This window comes from Ursus americanus, chromosome 26, assembly GCF_024610735.1.
Source record: "Ursus americanus isolate L20-20 chromosome 26, mUrsAme1.1.p, whole genome shotgun sequence".
Lineage (NCBI taxonomy): Eukaryota > Metazoa > Chordata > Mammalia > Carnivora > Ursidae > Ursus > Ursus americanus.
Window position 1 is genome coordinate 45,106,973 of NC_142152.1, and position 17,307 is coordinate 45,124,279.

At 59.5% G+C, this 17,307-nt stretch overlaps 1 protein-coding gene across 1 annotated transcript; it reads left to right on the plus strand.

Annotated features, from left to right (window-relative positions):
• The first annotated feature begins 16 nt into the window (after window positions 1-16).
• Window positions 17-11,775, plus strand: TEX22 (testis expressed 22). Its single transcript, XM_045799316.2, has 3 exons — window positions 17-290; window positions 10,998-11,126; window positions 11,269-11,775. Exons 1-3 carry the CDS (start codon window positions 129-131, stop codon window positions 11,446-11,448), a joined length of 471 nt encoding a protein of 156 aa, XP_045655272.2. The 5' UTR covers window positions 17-128; the 3' UTR covers window positions 11,449-11,775.
• The last annotated feature ends 5,532 nt before the right edge of the window (window positions 11,776-17,307 follow it).

The window sequence follows — 17,307 nt, forward strand, 5'->3', positions numbered from 1 at the left end:
TGCCCGGTAGCTAGAAGGTGAGCCTAGCAGAGCCTGACACTGCCTCCATCTGCTTGGGGGGCCCAGGGAGCGGTGGTGAGCTTTCCCAGAGCCCGGGAGGTGCAGACAAGCAGCCTGTGGGGCTGGAGATGGACAGTCCGGAGCACTTGTCTAATGCCCCCATGGGGAAGAAGTCAGAACTGCCGCTGCCCCAAGAGCACAGGCAGCCCACTCCCCATCTGAGCCCGACCGTGGCCTGGGGCCAGCCCAGTGCCCAGAGCGAAGGGCAGCAGCCGCAGACTCAGGACTGGGTAAGCTGGACCCCGGGAACTGGCTTTGCAGGTGGGGGCGTCTGGATGGGCTGCAGAAGGGGCATCTCAGCCTCGGGGAGGGCTGAACGTTGTCTGGTGGGAGGCTCACAGAGTATCAGCTCTCTTCCCGGGGCCCTGGGTGGGTGCCAGGGTGGCCCCTTCTGCCTCCCGTTCTGGGCCCTGTCCGTTTCTGCTGGGCACTTCAGAGGCCAGTACCTGCACCCTGGGCGGGGAGGGCAGCACCGCAAGGAGGGAGCCCAGTGATGGGGGGGCAGACAGTCAGCAGGACTGTTCCCAAAGTGGTGACAGAACATTCCCAGGGGCTGTGCTTGTGACGGCCCCGAGATGGAGGCACCTCTCCGCCCCCCTCCCTCACGCCAGATGGGTAAGCAGCTGCCGGGTTCCCACGGAGCCATGAGCGGGGGACAGCCCCGGGGGGTGCTTCAGGAGCAGAGAAGCCAGACGCCCAGAGTTCTGCGTGGATCCCTGCGTGCAAGGGTCAGAGCCAGGCCGGACGCATGCCAGGTGTGATAGGGCGGGCACACGCGGTGCTGGTATTGGGCCAGCATGAGTGGGAGTCTGTCAGCCTGTGCGCTTAGACACGTGTGCGTGTGTGCTTGCCATGGTCAGAGGTTCACATAAGAAGGTGGCGGGAAAAGGGAAGGCAGGCTCCCTAGCTGCCACCTGTGGCCACCGTGTGCCCTTCCAGCCGAGGCCCCCGCCCGAGTACCTGTGACGGCTGTGTGAGGGCACTGTGAGGGTCCTGGGGGGCCAAAGCTGCAGACCCCTCGACTTGCTGGACTAGCACGTAAACATGCAAGCGTGTCACCTGGCAGGAGGAAGGGCATGACTCGGGGCACCCCTTCCTGAACGGGTGGCAGGGACCACCATTCTGGCAGCTCTTGGCCAGAGGCCACCCCCCCCCAGCCCCCAAGCTTGAGGTTCTCAGAGGTGGGTGGGGGCCAGTGGTGCAGCAGGGGAGCGGGAAACAAGGGCCCGGTGGGAGGTGGCCAGGGGGAGGGATTTGGGTGGAGGCCAGATGAGGGTGCAGACTCATCTCTGCAGACTCAGGTGTCTGCTTTGGGGGCAGGGAGCTCCTCTCCCTCCTGCTACTTCCCTCCTCTGCTCCCAGCCCTTCAGGAATGGCAGCTGTTCACTGCAGCTTTAAAGGATTCCCTGGGCTATCCTCTGTCTCACTGTCCTGCGTGGTGTCCTTCCTGTGTGCTCCTTGGTGTAGATTGCTGTTCCCATAGACCGGCTTGCAGCTGGCCTCTTGTCAGGCATCGCCTGCAGCCTGGCTGACATAAGTTAAGTCCACCATTCCTTCCGTCCCTGTGTCATCCCATCCCAGTCCCCACAAGAGCTGTGTTCATTTGCAATGTTCACCATGGCCCCCCATTGCCCCACACAGTGAGGCCATGTGCTCCTAAAGGGGCAGTGAGCTCAGGCTGAGGCCAAGGTCTAGGGGCCTAAGGGGACCTTTTCTGACGGAGGGTCTGCCAACATCCAGCCCCTCACTGAGGGCTGGACAAGCTTACTGAAATGACCTCAGAGAGTTCCGAAGAAGACAAGACCCCACAGACAGCACAGGAGGGCTGGCCAATAGGAGTCGCATTCCGGTGGGCCATCGCAGACTGGCCAGAGCAGCAGGGTCCGCTCCCAGCTGTGTGGTGGGGGGCAGCAGAAACAGCTTGCTGCCCTAGCCACTGAGCCCCAGTCCACCCTCATTGCTAATCCAGTCTTGGTGTCCTGTCCATACCACCTGACAGCTAAGGGCACCAGACATTTGCAGAAACCCTCTATAAGGAAGGAGAGTAAAGCTAGAGACAACCACAGCAGTGCCGAGCAGAGCAGAATGGGGCTGCAGGCGAGTCACGTGTGCCATCTTGGAAGAACTGGCCCACCGAGCCAAGACAGAGGGATATGAACACAGGACGGCAGCACCACGGGGGACGTGACTGTGCTGTTCAGCGTGGGAGACTGGACCAGAACCGGTCCACAGCGGAGGGTTCCGGAAGAGAGTCCACACAGTGGTGTGCAAAGCAGTGCCCTGCATGGTTAGGGACAGACTCCAGAAGAAAAGTGAAAAAGGCCAATCTGAAAATGGGAGTGAACTTGATGGGAAATAGGCAACCCTACTAGAGGGAAACTTTAAAACACCCCGAAGCCTTAGACTTGACAGCAGGGAGAGACACCCCATTCTCGGAGGGGAAGACTCCCGGCGCCAAGGGTCCTCCTAAGGCACCTCACAGTTCAGTGTCATCAACAATACAGATGCTAAGTACTGGGGGCACCTGGTCAGAAGAGCATTTGACGCCTGATCTTGGGGTCATGGGTTCCAGCCCCCTGTTGGGTGTAGAGATCATTTAAAAAAAAAAAAAAAAGGTAAATGTGTTTTTTTCAGTATGCCAAACTGGTAAAATAGAAAAAATAATCCAAAATAGGTTCAGTCCTAGCAAATGTGAATTCATATCACAAAGCAAGAGTCCTGGCCTGTGATGCATGAATATCAGGACTGGAAAGAAAGTCTGGAAACGGACCCAAATGTTCACAGACACTTAGTGCGGGACGAAGATGGCATCTCAGATCAGTGGGGCAGAGGGGCTTCCAGTAAGTCATGGGGGCCACAGTGTAGCTATGTACAAGACCGACAGTTGTCCCCGTGCCTCTCACTGAGCACCAAGCTGAGCTCCAGCGGCGTAGGGCCAGCCTTTCCAACCTAGCACCTGGGGGGCTCGGTGGGTGAAGCCTCTGCCTTCGGCTCGGGTTGTGATCCCGGGTCCTGGGATCGAGTCCCACGTCGGGCTCCCTGCTCCACGGAGAGCCTGCTTCTCCCTCTCTCTCTCCACCCCTCTCGTGCTCGTGCGCTCTGTCCAATAAATAGTAAATCTTTAATAAAGAGAAGTACCAGCGAGGATGTGGGGAGAGTGGAACCCTGTGCAGCGCCGCGGGGAGTGGGGAGTGGTGCGGTCACGGGGAGGAACAGCATGGAGTCCCTCCAAAGAGTAGTGCAAAATTACCGTATGGCCCAGGACTTCACTGGCGCACATCCGACAGAACTGAAGTTCGGGACTCGAGCCAGTTGGTGTACGTCCGCGTCCACGGCAGCATTGTGCACAAGAGCCAAAACGTGGCAGCCACCCAGGGGTCCACCGAAGCCGAATGTGAGGTGTACGCACGGTGGGACATTATTTAGCCTTAAAAAAGGAAGCTTGTTCTGACAAATGTCACAATGTGGGTGAACCTTCAGGGCATTGTGCTGAATTGTCGGCCAGTCACAGACCACAAACACTGTATGACCCACCTATACGAGGTCCCTAGAGTGGTCAGACTCAAAGTACAGCGGGGGCACCAGGGGCTGGGGCGTTAGCGTGTAGGGAGCACAGTTTCCGTTTGGGAAGACAACGTTCTGGAGCCGGGCGGTGGTGGCGGGTGCACGACACTGAATGTGCTTTAATGACACTGAGCTCGCACAGCTTACGATGGTAAGAGTTATGTGTAATTTTGGGCATGTGAGAAAACATAAAAGGAGAAGAGAAAAGAAGGGGGAAATGTCATGTGGGGACATGCAGCTCCCTATGGGGGACAGGGCAGAGCTGCTGCCGGCCCCACAAGGCGCTGCTGGCAAGTGCTGTGTGGTCCTGGGGAGTCCAGTGGGGACGCGGCAGCACCGAGACTTCCGGACACAGCAGGCCAGCGTGGAAGCAAAGCTCCACGCACTGAGGGAAACTGGAGAGCCACGCCTGCCAAACAGAAGTTCCAAAGGACAGGAGGGACAGTGAGCGAGGCTGCCCCACCAGCCAACCCTGCGGGGCTTGGGCCAGTCTGAACTGGACACCCGGGGCAAGTGAGGCCAGCAGGTTGTCCTGAGAACAGAGATGAGCAGGCGCCTCCCTGCCCTGACACCCAGCACCGGACAAGGGCACCAGGAGCGAGCCCGGAGGGACGGGGCCCCGGGGGGCAGAGACCCACACGTGGGTCATGCAGCACACGCACCTGCAGCGAACAGGCAGTCGTGGGAACTGAGGGCCTGGCACCTGGAGGGCAGCTTCGCTGGCAGGCAAGAGGGTGAAAGGTGTTTGGTGTCAGGGCGATGAGTGAAGTCCTCTGACCCGGGTGTGAGAAGGCAGCGGACACAGGTGCGGTCAGGCGTGCGGGGAGCCAGCGCCCCCTGCTGATGGCAGCCCGCATGGTGGCGTGTGCAGACGGAGCGCTGACCCAGGGTGAACCCGCCGGTTGAAGCCACTTGGGAACGTAGAAATCCATTTAATAAAATTCTCTGCATTAACAAAGGAGGAAGACCACACGATTATCTCAATAGATACGGAGAAATAGTGTTAATAAATTCCAGTATCTTTCCTTAAACATAAAAACCTATTGATTATTTTTTAACTGAAGCATAATTAAGACAGTGAGAACCTAGGGCTCTGAGTAAGGTAGGAAGAGATGGGCGTTCCTGTGACCTGATAAAGGGAGCTCCCGAGAGCCTCGACTGGGCTTCCCCGGACTGTTTCTCACAGGTACAGGGGGTCACCATGACGACGAGCCCATCAGACACCGAGGCTGTGCCCAAGTCAGGAAAATGAAATGAGCTATAAATACCTGAAAAGAAAACATGAGATGGGCACTATTTGCAGCTAATCTATTGTCTGTTGAGAAAAAGCCATGTGAGCCAGTGAAGAAAGAAGACCACTAGGAAAAGAGGACGGCTGGAGATGGTCTCCATTTAAAACTTCAGAGTTTCTCAGGGTCCTGGGGGGCTCAGTCAGTGAAGCGTCTGCCTTCAGCTCAGGTCACAGTCTCAGGGTCCTGGGATCGAGTCCCGCATCGGGCTCCCTGCTCAGCGGGGAGTCCGCTGCTCCCTCTGCCTCTCCCCCTGCTTGTGCTCGCTCTCAAAAAAGATTTTATTTATTTATTTGACAGAGTGAGAGCGCACAAGCAGGGGGAGAGGCAGAGGGACAGGGAGCAGCAGACTCCCCGCTGAGCAGGGAGCCCGATGCGGGACTCGATCCCAGGACCCTGAGACTGACCTGAGCTGAAGGCAGACGCTTCACTGACTGAGCCCCCCAGGCGCCCCAGAAAAAAAAGATCTTTAAAATATATAAAACTTAATAGTTCCTCAATACACTGAAAATAACCAAGCAGGAATGTAGTGGGGAAAAAAGGATCCATTCCCTTTACCTTTTTTTTTTTTTTGGTCGTTTTTGGATCCATTCCCTTCGACAACAGAAGCTGCAAAGTCCTCAAGACCGAGTTTGCTCTCGTGAAGACAGTATTTCCGAGCAGCACAGACGACACCTCACGGGAATCCACGCCGGCTTCCTTGACGGGAAGACTCGACGCCGTCAACCTACCAGATTTCCCCACAGTACCTTATTCAACGCAATACCAATTTTTTTATAAAAAACAAACTTTTCACGAATGTTGAAGATTTTATCCTAAATATACATACGTCTCTGTCCATGTATTAATTATCCGTTGCACCCAACAAATGTCCCTGAGGCTTAGCAGCTTAAAACAATAATAAATACATTTGTTTCTGTAGGGCAGGGATTTGGGAGCTGCTTCGCTGGGTGGCTTTGGTCTGTCAGGTTACAGTCGGATGTTACAGCTACAGTCATCGGAACATTGAATAACGCTGCAAAATCCAGTTCCACGGTGGCTCACTCACGTGGCTGGCAGGTCGGTGCCACAGGCAGGAGGGCTTGCTCCCCCCCGAGAGCCACGTCAGAGGCTGCCTGACACGGGCAGTCGACCACAGCCACAGGCCAGGCAAGCCCGAAGCAGGAGCTGTGAAAGGACTGTCACCAGAGCCATCATGGTGGAACCGCAGCCCCAGAGGCAGAGAGGAGCTCTCAAAAGCCATCGAGGAGGAAGGACAGTCTTGAAAGCGGCGACAGAGAGATCTCGATACGGTTGAGGACGTGACCGTGAACCTGGAATTTCATGCCCCGCAGAAATAATCTTTTAAGAAGAGGGAAAAATAAATAAAACAATGCACAAAAACAAGACAAAAATTTGCCCCAGCAGGACCTCCCCCTGGTGTGGAGAACAGAGCTCACATAGCCGGCAGCTGATCTCAGACAGAAGGTGGCACGTTCTGCGTGGGGGCACACGGGAACTAACCTGGACGGGCACCACGACACCCCACGTGGGCCACACACCGGGACTCAGGGTAGACGAGCACACGCACCCACGATGGCGCGAGCGTCGGGACGTGGTCTGTCACTGGAGCGAAGTTTTCAAAATTGCCTCAGGCCCTAAGAAGGCAAGCGGCGCGTTGGCTGACTTAGACTTTGCTGAGCGTGCGCGTACGCAGTGATTACACCAAGAGACCGAGACCTCCCCCCGTTCTGGCGAGCTTTGGTGCCAAACTCTGCCTTGGGTCTGGAGTTAGAGCGAGTGGGTGCCCCTCCACGGGGCAGCAGGGTGGCCCAGGACACGTCGTCGTGGCGGAAAGAAGCAGGCGGCACCACGTGTGTGCAGCGTGGCTTCCTCTATTCAGAGCTCAAAAGCGTGCGTGTGTTACTGCGCAGTAAACACAGTATCGAAAGAATAGGGATCGGAAAAGAAACATGCAAGGATCTTGAAAGATAAGAGCGGGCCACACTTGTCTGCTCAAAGCTGCAGCAGCTGAAACTGTGTGGCATCGGGACAGACAGACACGGGCAAGTGAGCCATGGTCCAGCGCAGCGAGTCCAGAGACGGGCCCGGTGTAAGTCTGGGGACTTCACGGGCGCTTTGCGTGGCATTGTGGAGCGGAGGGGGACACACTTCCCCACGGATGCCTCCCGTTTAGATCAAACACAGCGCAGACGGGCCAGGAGAGCGTGCGGGGCAGCGTCAGAATCTCGGAGGGGCGTCCCGACCCGGGGCCCACGCTAAATCCACAATGGGAAATGCTGACAAATCCGCCTGCGGATTTTAAAGGTTGGAACAAAGACAGGAAAATCTTACCGACGGTCGGAAGATAAGGCTTGTCCTACGTATAACATTCTAACGTTTACCCACCAGAATGTCCGCAGAGACGCTCCCCAGCAGCGAGAAGGCAGGTTTCGAGTAAGAGAGCGTCTGAGGCCTGTGGACTCGATTCACGAGAAATGCAAAATGGACGCTGGGCGGGAGCAGACCGGCTGCCACGGGCGAGGGCGCCTGGGCCAGGCCGCCAGTCCCTCTGTTGTGCTGGCGTTCGGAGAGCCAGTGGACGGTCACTGTCCACGGTTGTCACTGTTTTTTTCTTTTCATTTTAACTTACTCATTAGCCTTTCCTCCTTCTGCCTCTAACTTTTACTGAAGTGGTTTTGTTATTCTTTTCCTCGCTGCTTGGCTTGCTGGCCTCACCTGCTCTGGGGCTTTTTCCTAATTTTCCAGCATTTCAAGTTCTGTCTTCACAGGACGGCTGCAGGGAGCCGGCTTGCAGCCTGGATTTCCCCTCTAACTCGTGTGGACATGGGGTCCTTTGGACGTGCACCCCAATATGCTTCTGCTGTTAATTTCTAATTGCACTGCCCTGCGGTCGCCCGAAGTGACCCGGGAGTCCTGTGTTGGCTCACGTGTTTGGTTGGCGGTCTGAGGCGTGGCCGATCTGGGTGGGCTCCACGCGCTTGGTGAGAGCCTGGGTCTCTGCGGGTCAAAGCAGTGTGCATGTGTTCTGTCAGAGCGCCCGGCCCAATCACTTCAATCTTTATTTTGTAAATGTTGGGCTCCCTTTAACACACGTGTGCATGTAGGTTAGAACGACAGCCCTGCCCCAGCTCTTGGGGTCCCAGGTGGCACAGCAAGGCGCCCACCGCTTCCTGCTCTTGTGGCTGCTCCCACCGCCAGCTGTGATTCCAGGATTTGGGGGCCTGTCCTCACTGTGCGCTCTTCCTGGGGACTCCAGTCACGGCCAGAGCTGCTGTGTGTCTGCGGCCGAAGCCCCACGCTGCACTTACGGCTCCGTCCTCCTCAGAGCCCCGGGCACGGGCACCACTGCCCGTGGCTGCTCCAGGGTCCCACAGGCCACACCTGGGGGAGCCCAGAGCCCAGCTCTATTCCCAGGGGAGCCTCTCCTCGGCAGGACCCCAGTGTCTGGGCCCCCAGTCTCCCCACTTCCCGGTTTACTCCCCTTTTTCGGTGGAGTGGCGCATACGCATCTTCCTTGGGAGGGCCCGGCAGATGGGAGTTCTCGATTGTAAAGCTGTTCCCATGTCTTTACTCTGCCTCCACATTGCATGGTGCCTTCGTGGGTGGAAACTCTCTGTGAAAATCATGTTCGTTCTGGACGTGTAAGGTATTATGCTGTGGCCTCTAAGCCTTGCTGTTGCTGCGTGATGCCCTCGGCGGTGTGTGCCTCAGGCCCTTTGCACGTGCGGGGCGTGCCAGCCTCTGCCGCTTTCTGAAATTCCCACACTACCCCTTGTGCGGGCCTGCTTCCTTTCACGGTCTGGAGCCTTGATCCCTTCATCTCAGGAGGGGCGTGTGCGCAGTCCTTTTCTCGGCTCTCTCTCCTTCTGGAAATTCGATTAGCTGGATGTCGGCCTCCATGGTTGATTTTCCAGTTTTCTCGGGACTTGTTACCTGTTCACTGCGTCTTCATGTCTGCTGTCTGGCCAGTCCTTGCATTATCAGTCAGCATTTGCTCTGAGATCACTCCGTAACGACTTCCTTGAACCACAGCCGCGTGCTTGCGCTCTGCATCCTCCGCGTGCCTCCCAGTCCCAGGGGTCTTCCCGGGGACGCCGCACCCACGCCGATGGCGCAGACCCGAGAGGCGGGCTTGGGGCCCACCGGCACCGCTGGAGCCACGCTCTGGTAACCCAGGTCTGCGGAGCGGGAGGGAGGGATCCCACACCACCCGCCTCGCCTGCTGTGGCGCTTTCCCTGCGGACGCCACATTTCCACGTTTAAAGAGCTCCGGCTCGTCTGAGCACTCCTCTCCCACACCACCCGTTTTCTGTTTCATGGACTCCCGTGTCTAGGAGAACAACAGGTACCGGGCGGGGGACTCTTTCCTGTCCCCCGAGTGTCTCTGCTCCCTGGCAGAGGCCGCATCTGCTCTTGGTCAGTGCCGAAAAGCGGGGCGCGGGGCTGGCTGGAGGCTTGCTAGCGGTCGGGCGCTCGGGGTGTGCTGGGGCACGTTTCTGGGGCTCTGCCCTGGGCGCCCCACCCTTGGGTCTGTCAGGCTGCCCGTTTTCCCCAGAAAGGAACCCTCGTCTCCTGGGAGGAGAGGGAGAAGAGCCGGCCCCACGGATCTTGGTGCACAGTGGCAGAGTGGGAAGAGGGGCTGGGGACTTCACGATTTTTTTTTGCAGGAGTTGGGGGGAGGGATGCTTAAACCACAGAAACGTATTGTCTCCAAGTCTGGAGATTGGAAGTTCAAAGCCTGAGTGTCAGCAGCGTTGTCTCTGTTCCCAGGCCCTCCTCCTTGGCTCGTAGCTGGCCCTCTGCTCTGTGTCCCCTCACATCTTCCTTCTGTGTGTGCCTCTCAGTGCTAACGTGCACTTTGGGGGTTTTGTTTCTGGTCTTGCTAATTATGTGTAAGTGTAGGGCTCAGCAGTATTGAGTACATTCACGTTGTTGGAAACAGATCTCCAGGACCTTTTTGTTTGCGGACCTGATGCTGTCCCCATTCAACGCCCCCGTCTACCTCCAGTCCCTGTGAACCTGGCTCCTCTAGGGACCTCCTATGACTGAAATCACACAGGGTTTATCCTTTGGTGACCTGCCTATGTCACTCAGCATAGTGTCCTCAAGCTTCCCCCATGTCCTTTCCTTTTTAAGGCTGAATAATATTCCACCGTGTGGATTTACCGCACCAGGCAATGTACTCACCCATCAGGGGACGTTTGGGTTTTCCCACCTTTTGCCTGTTGTGGGTCATGCGGCCATGACGTGCGCGTGCAATGTCTCTTCGAGACCTGCTTTCTGTTCCTTTGGGTAGATACCCAGAAGTGGGACTGCTGGCTCATATGCGAGTCCTACTTTTAATTTTTTGAGGAATGGGGACTTTACTCTGCACTTGTCTTAGTCCTCCATTTTTAGCGTGCCCCCACCATGGGATTCCAGACAATGACTGGCTGTCTCACTGTGCAGGAGGGAGCAGGGGCCTCCCAAGGCTGGGCAGAGTCTGGGGGGGTCTGAGGGTCTTTCACAGACAGCCCACCTGGGAAGTTTCATGGGGGGGGTCCTGCAGGGGTGCTACCTGCTTCTGACCTTTCCCAGTTACCGACCTCTTCCCACCCTCCTACCTTGTGCTCCTACCACCCTCCTCCACTGGCCCCTTGCCACCTCTTTGTGTGTCTTCACGGTTCCTGCGGTCTTTTTTTTTTTTTTACTTTAGAGGGGCTGGAGGGGGAGTGCCCCTCCCCAGGTCCCGCCTCTCCTGAGGTTCTCACAGGCCGGCTGGGAGGCTCCCTACCTCCTGCCCCCTCCTGGCCCCAGTGGGAAGGGCCATGGCAGACGCTGCGAGGACCTCCCCGTCCAGGGGCCGACCCTCGCTCAGAAAAGCCGGCCGTGCTGGGGCCGGGGCGTCCAGGCGCAGAGCTGCTCCGGAAAGCCACCACCGGCGCAGGGCGGGAGGCTGAAGCGCCCCGGCCACTGGAGGCCGAGCTGGATCCTGGGGAGGAGCGAGCAGAACGCTCTTCGTGCGGCGTGCCGAGGGTCGGCGGGCGCGGGAGCCGCGGCGCGCAGGTGTGGCCCGCGCCCACCGCCTCCCTGTTCCCGCAGGTGCGCGAGCCGCCCGAGAGCAGGCGCCCGAGCCGCCACTGGAGCGTCAGCATCGACGAGCGTCGGCGGCTGGCCACGCAGGGCGGCTGGGAGGAGCCGGGCACCGGCGGGCCTACCCCCCACGGCAGGGTGCGCGGCGGGCGGCGGGGAGAGGCCGGGCACCGCTGTCCCCCACTGCCCGGTGTGCGGGGGGGACGCGGGGCGGACGGTGGGCGCGGGCCACACGCAGCCCCTTCCCGGCCCTGCCCCCTGACCCCGCGGTTGCCCTCAGGACATCGCGCAGCTCGTGGCCCAGCTGGTGTCCGAGGACGTGGACAAGGACGTGCTCCTCCCCCACCCTCCGAGGTCCTCTGAGTCCGCCAACGCCTTCCACGCCTTCCTGGCCCGGAGCGCGCCTTTCTGGCAGACTGTGACTTTGGAGGCACAGGTCTCGAGGTCACCACCGTCCTAAGAGCCGGCTCAGCCCAGTGTCTGTCTTCCAGCGCCTTTCCTGGGGGTCCTGGGGTAGGCGGCGGCTGAGTCGTCGTCACACCCCACCCGGGGCTCATGAGCCCAGGGAGAGAACACAGGCCCAGGAGGAGGCCCCTTCCTGAGAACACACAGCCCTGAGGCCTGGGAGGCCACCTCGGGGAGGGGTGCCATGCCCCAGCCCAGCCTCCAGGAAGCCACCTGGAGGGGCCTGGGGGACAGGGCAGAGTGGGGCCTTCCAGGAGAGCCCTCTGCTGCCTAGAGAGGCCGCCTGCACCTTCCTGGGGCCAAGCAGCTGCCAAGGACCTGGGGGGGGGGGCATGGTGGCTCACAGGCCCCACCTACAGAGCCTGGTTCAGGACCAACTCCTTTGCTGGTCCTCCAGGAGGGTGGGGATTTTGATGTCATGAACTGCTGGGTACTGCGGGCACCAGGTCTCATGTTGGGCCCTGCTTGCAGGAGGCCCAAAGCGGCACACATAATAACCCTGGGGGAGCAGAACACAGAGGGAGGCTTCCTGGAGGAGGTGGTGCGTCCCCCAGCTCTGCACAGTGGTTGGTGAACAGGCTAAGAAAGCAGTGTGGGCAGAGCGGATGGGGAAACTGCGATGAGCTGGCCCTGGGCCCACCGAGGTGTCTGCTTGGGGAGGTTGAGGGGTGGGAGGAAGGGTTCTGAGCTGGGGGTGACGAGGCGGAGCCGTGTTTGGGGAGATGAAGCTGGAGGGGAACTGGGAGTGGGAGGAGGGAAGTAAGGGCATGCTGGCAGGCTCCCAGCCCTCAGGGGCCATGGGAGGATAGCAGCAGGGGGTGGGTGCCATCCCTGGGACTTGGCCACTGAGTCTCAGGGGCTGACGGGCTTCTGTGTGGGAGTAGCTGGGTGGAGGGGACTTGGGGCAAGATGAGGTGATCAACCCCCGGTCTGGGGTGAGGGCAGGAGCCAGGCCTGCGCAGCAGCTGGGCACCTGCATGCACCAGCCTCCCTGGGTCCGGGAGCCTGCTGCTGCCCCACAGGCCGGGGCGGGGTGAGGGGTAGGCAGCGCCCGGGGGCATGATGACGCCCTCCCCCTTAGGGACCTCTGATGATGAAGGCCAGGGGTGGGTGTCCAGGGCCGGGCTCCCTGCTGGGCAGGAAGGTCCCCACCCCCACTAGTACTCACAGTGCAGAGGGGGAGCTAAGGGTAGAGGTGACGAGGGCCTTGGAGTTCTTTGTCACGGAGCGGGTTTCAAGTCTGCGTGTTGTCTCTAGAGATCTGGAGGTTCACTGGGCTGACCTACCAGTGCTGGTCTCGCTCAGGGCCAGTCATGAGGCTGCAGTCAGATGATGCCTGATGGCCAGCCCTCTGCCTCCCACGTGGTCTTGGCGCCTCTCCCCGGCTGGGAGCCGGCCACCCGGGGCCCAGCACCCAGCACTCCCGCCACAGGGCAGAGGAGAGGGGCCTGTGAAGGGCTGGGGCCCCCAGCACCCTCCTCTGCCTCCTCCGTGGTTACCATGGTTACGAAGGCCCCAGGACCAGCCCAGCGGCCTCGTCCCGTCCTGTAGAGCGCAGTGCCCCAGCCAGGTGTCCCTCACCACCTGGGGAGTGTTGGTTTCTACTACTGCCCCAGACTTGACGCCCTCTGATTCCCTGACCGGAGGCTCTGCAGAAATCCAAGATGGGCCTCGGCAGCCTAGGATCAGGCTGTGGGCAGGGCTGCCTTGGCTTCTGGGGGCTCATGCGGAGAACGTGCTCCCGGCCTTTTCCAGCTTTTGGAGGTGCCCGCATGCCTCAGCGCATGGCCCCTTCCTCCAGCTTCCAAGCCAGCAGCGCAGCTTCCATCTGCCCCGTGCCACGTCCTCTCTGGGCTTCTGCCTCTTCCGTCGGCCCCCGGGTGCTGCGGGCTGCTACTCTGTCGTCACGGCCGCACGGTCCCGGGCTCCCGTGGGCACATTCGCAGGCTTGGGGTGAAGACGTGGACATCTTTTTAGGGGGCACTGTGCCTTCCACAGGAGCTCCTGGCATCGAGCGGGCAGAAGTTGGGGGTGCTGCTTTCCATCCCCCAGAACACAGGGCTGCCCCCAACAACCAAGGATGATCGGGCCCCAAATAGGAACAGTACCACCGCTGAGAGTCCCTGGGAGAGAAGAGGGTCCACCCAGCAGACAGAGTGGGCGTCAGTAGGACGAGCAGAGAGGGACAGTCTTGGGCCAGCATCAGTCTGGCGAGGACATCACCTGGGCCACCCCCAGCCACGGACACGACAGTGCCTCCACCCTATGTCCATTCTTTGTTGTATTTTGATTTAAGATCTTATTTATTTTGAGAACGCAAGTGGGTGGAGGGACAGAGGGGGAGAGAATCCCAAGCAGAGTCCCCGCTGAGCGTAGAGCCCAACCCCACAACCCTGAGATCACGACCTGAGCCAAAATCAAGAGTGAGACGCTTCACCGACTGTGCCCCCCCGGGCACCCCCCCATGTCCATTCTTCACTGTCCACTCCCTTCCTTTCAGCCAGGTGGGTCTCTCCTCAAGCTCCAGGAGGAATAACACACCTCCCCAGGACTGACAGAGACCTCCCCAGGTGGGGGGCCCTTTGGGGACATTCCTGGGTGGGGGGCGTTGGGGTGCTCTGGAGGCAGGGCGGACAGTGTCCCACAGCAGGCTTGCCCGGGCTGGCCGCATGGTGTCCCTTGCGCCCTAGCACCTGTCTATGCCCATGAGGGAGGCCAGCTTGGAGCAGGGAGCAGAGGCTGCTGTAGACACCCCAAGTAGGAAGGGAGGTGTGTTCCGGGGGTGTCGTTTGCGTCCTCCCGAGGGCCAGCCCACGACCACGACCCAGCACTGCCCCTGCTGAAAAAAATGACTCCGTGGGCTTTGTAAGAATACGCTTGCTATTCAACAATCCAACAATAAAGTTTTAGAAATCTCGCCCACAAGTTCAACGAGATGAGGCTGCGGACATTCGGTGAAGGTTATCCAGGTATTTCTAGAGACCCAGGCAGTGAGGAGAGAGCCTGCGGAAACGCAGAATAAGTACAGAGCTCCTCCCTGCAAATTTTTAAAATTTTAGTTTTAAAGGAAAACATGATTGCTGAATTAGACGAATGCGTCTTCACCCCAAGTTTAAAAGCTTCTAAGATTATTTTTAGAAATTGCAAAAATCAAGAGACGGTGTCACGTGGCTCTGGCAGCACGCTCCCCTCAGACAGTGCTGGCTGACGTCCGGCTTCAAATGCTGGGGAGCTGGCGCTTGGCTCCCCGCCCCCATCCGCGGAGACCGTCATTCCCGCTCGGGGCTGGCACCGGTCTCAGGCCTCCACCCACCGGTCCCCCCCTCCAGGCGCTGTGCCGTGCGGGCCGGGGTGAGCTCCCCACCCCCATGTGGCCACTCTGTCTTTGTTTTCGTAGATCCTTACTGGCCGCAGGGAAGGTCAGCCCTTACGTGGTAGGAGAGCTTCGTTTCTGGGGTTCTTGGAGGCTTACAGGTGTTTTCCTGCGGCCCTCAGACCCCCCCAAGGAGCAGCGGGCACGTCCTTTCTCAGCTGATGCGCACTTTCCCTCCCGGCCTGGTCTTCGAGCGCTGACTGCTGCCGCGGAATGAGGACCCAGCTGGGGTTCTGTCTGGCACGTGACCTGCTCTTTCTGAAAGCCAGTTCTAGTGACCCTTGAAGTCCAGCGACTCAGGCAACACGGGCCTCAGCGCGGATGCCGCTCTGTCCGGATTTCCGGACCCGGCGTGCGGGCCCCCTCACTCCATCTCCGAACGCTCTCTCTAGTGCTTGGCCTCTGGAGCCACGTGCTTCCCTGTGTCTCCTTGCTCGCCTCTTCTCACCCCTCACCACGCAGCCGCCGAGGGAGCCCCCGCAGAACGGTCACTCAGAGCCCTCCAGTGTGGCCCACGGGGCGCTGCCCCTGCACAGGACCATGGGCCCCCCGAGGGGCTTCCTCCTCCACCGCGGGCCCCTCCTTCACCAACGCCCTGATCTCTCTCAACAACATGACCATTTCGTCCCCTTACCCTCGTCCTTTTGTGACATCATCGTATACTGTGTACGGCCCCTGCCCTCCTCCCGCCAGCCAGCATCCTCCCCCAGGGCAGAGACCTTGTCCCCCCCCCAATCTAAACAGTGTGGCATGAAGTAGGTGCTTAACAAGTCATCACCGAATGAAGAAGTTACTGTTTTAATCGCTCAGTCTCGCCCCCAAGTTGTGTCCAGCCTTTCCCGCATTAGTAATCCCGCGTCCTGCCCCTGCTGTCCCTCACTTATTCTCGCGATGGCGTGATTCTGAGGAACGGCGTCTCCTCGGCTCCTAACTCTCGCTCTGTCCTGCTGTTGCGCCATCCAGCCCTGGAACTGCTGATGCCTGACGGCAGGTGCTGACCCGTTCCCACCGCCTCTGGCCTGCCTGCCGCTCCCCGCGCCATCTCTGCGAGGGGTTTCCTTGCCCCCGCCCTCCCTCCTCCTGTCTCTGTTGTTGGATGCGTGGACATGGCCACCAGGCCTTCGTTCCTGCTCTGCCGTGAGGAGCCGTCTCCTGAATGGGTCTCTGCGCTGCTAATAAACGTATGGATTCATAAGTCTCTCTTGCAACTCACCTGAGACCTGCTGACCGCCTCGGAGCAGGGCAGGGCGCTGCGTGCAATGTCCCCTTTCTTCTTGTTCGTCTGGAAAGGGGAGCAAGCAGGTCCCAGCCAGACCAGCCAGGCTCTGCGGGGTCCCAGGCCGTAGTAATCGTTACTCTGCTTTGTGAGGGGCGTATCCCTATCCTTCATGGGGCAGCTTGGGACCTGGATTTCTTCCCTGAGACCCTGGACCCCAGCGGCCTTGCTGCCCATGCCATGCCTGCCTGCCCACTCCCCAGCCATGCTTGTCCTCTGTCCCCATCGCAGGGAGGAAGTCAGCCCCCACCTTTCGGTCGGCTTCCCTCCCAGACTGGGGCAGTGCAACACGTCCCAGGATGAAGCCCACCCTGTTTCCGGGATGGACGCAGAAGCGGGCACTGCAGAAGGCATGCGGTTTCGGGCTCTCTCCATGCCTAAAGGCTGCCTGGGTATTTTTCGGTAGTTCTAACTTTTCGGTCAATTTGCTGAGTATTGGGAGATTTTAGGACGCAGCTTCACTGTCCAGATGAGGAGGTTCAAGGTTCGGGCCAGGGTGTTGGGAAGGGGGTCCATGGGGGGGGACACCACCCCACCACCACCTCCCCATTTGGGGAGCCTCCTCAACCTGTGCACCCCTTGCCCTGTACCTAAACTCCTCCTCCCCTCCCCCTTCCAAGGACCATCAACCGCTTCTCCCTTGGTGGCCCTTCCTCAGAGAGCTGGCGGCCCGCAATTCATGGTGGGCTTTCCCTTTTCTGGAGACACAGGCTGCTGACAGCCTGTGGTTGCAGCCCACTGCCCTCCTTGGAACCCCTGGCTTTTACCCCAGCACCTGCTCTGGGGTCCTGCCCACCTTCCTAGTCCCCTGGAGGGAGCTATGGGGTCTGTCCCTGGGGGCCTCCCCCACTGCTGAGGGGCCCGCCCCCTGAACGCTTCCCTCCCTGCCCCACAGGGATGTCCCTCAACACCATGGCCTCCAGCCGCAGACCTGCCCCCCTGCGTAAAGGGCATTAACCCACGGTAGTGCTCAGACCAGCACCCTGGGAGCCCAGACACTTCCTTTTTCTCTCCCCCAGCAGTTATGTCAATCGTGGCTTCAAACTCTAGCTGCGGCCTGCTTCTCGGATGCCACCCCCTCTACCTCAAGCTCATCCTGGCCAGGGCCACCAGTCTCGCCCCGCCACACGGTCAGCGGAAGCTCCACAATCCTTGCACCTTAAGGAACACGCGTGCATGCACACACGCACATGTGCGCGCGCACA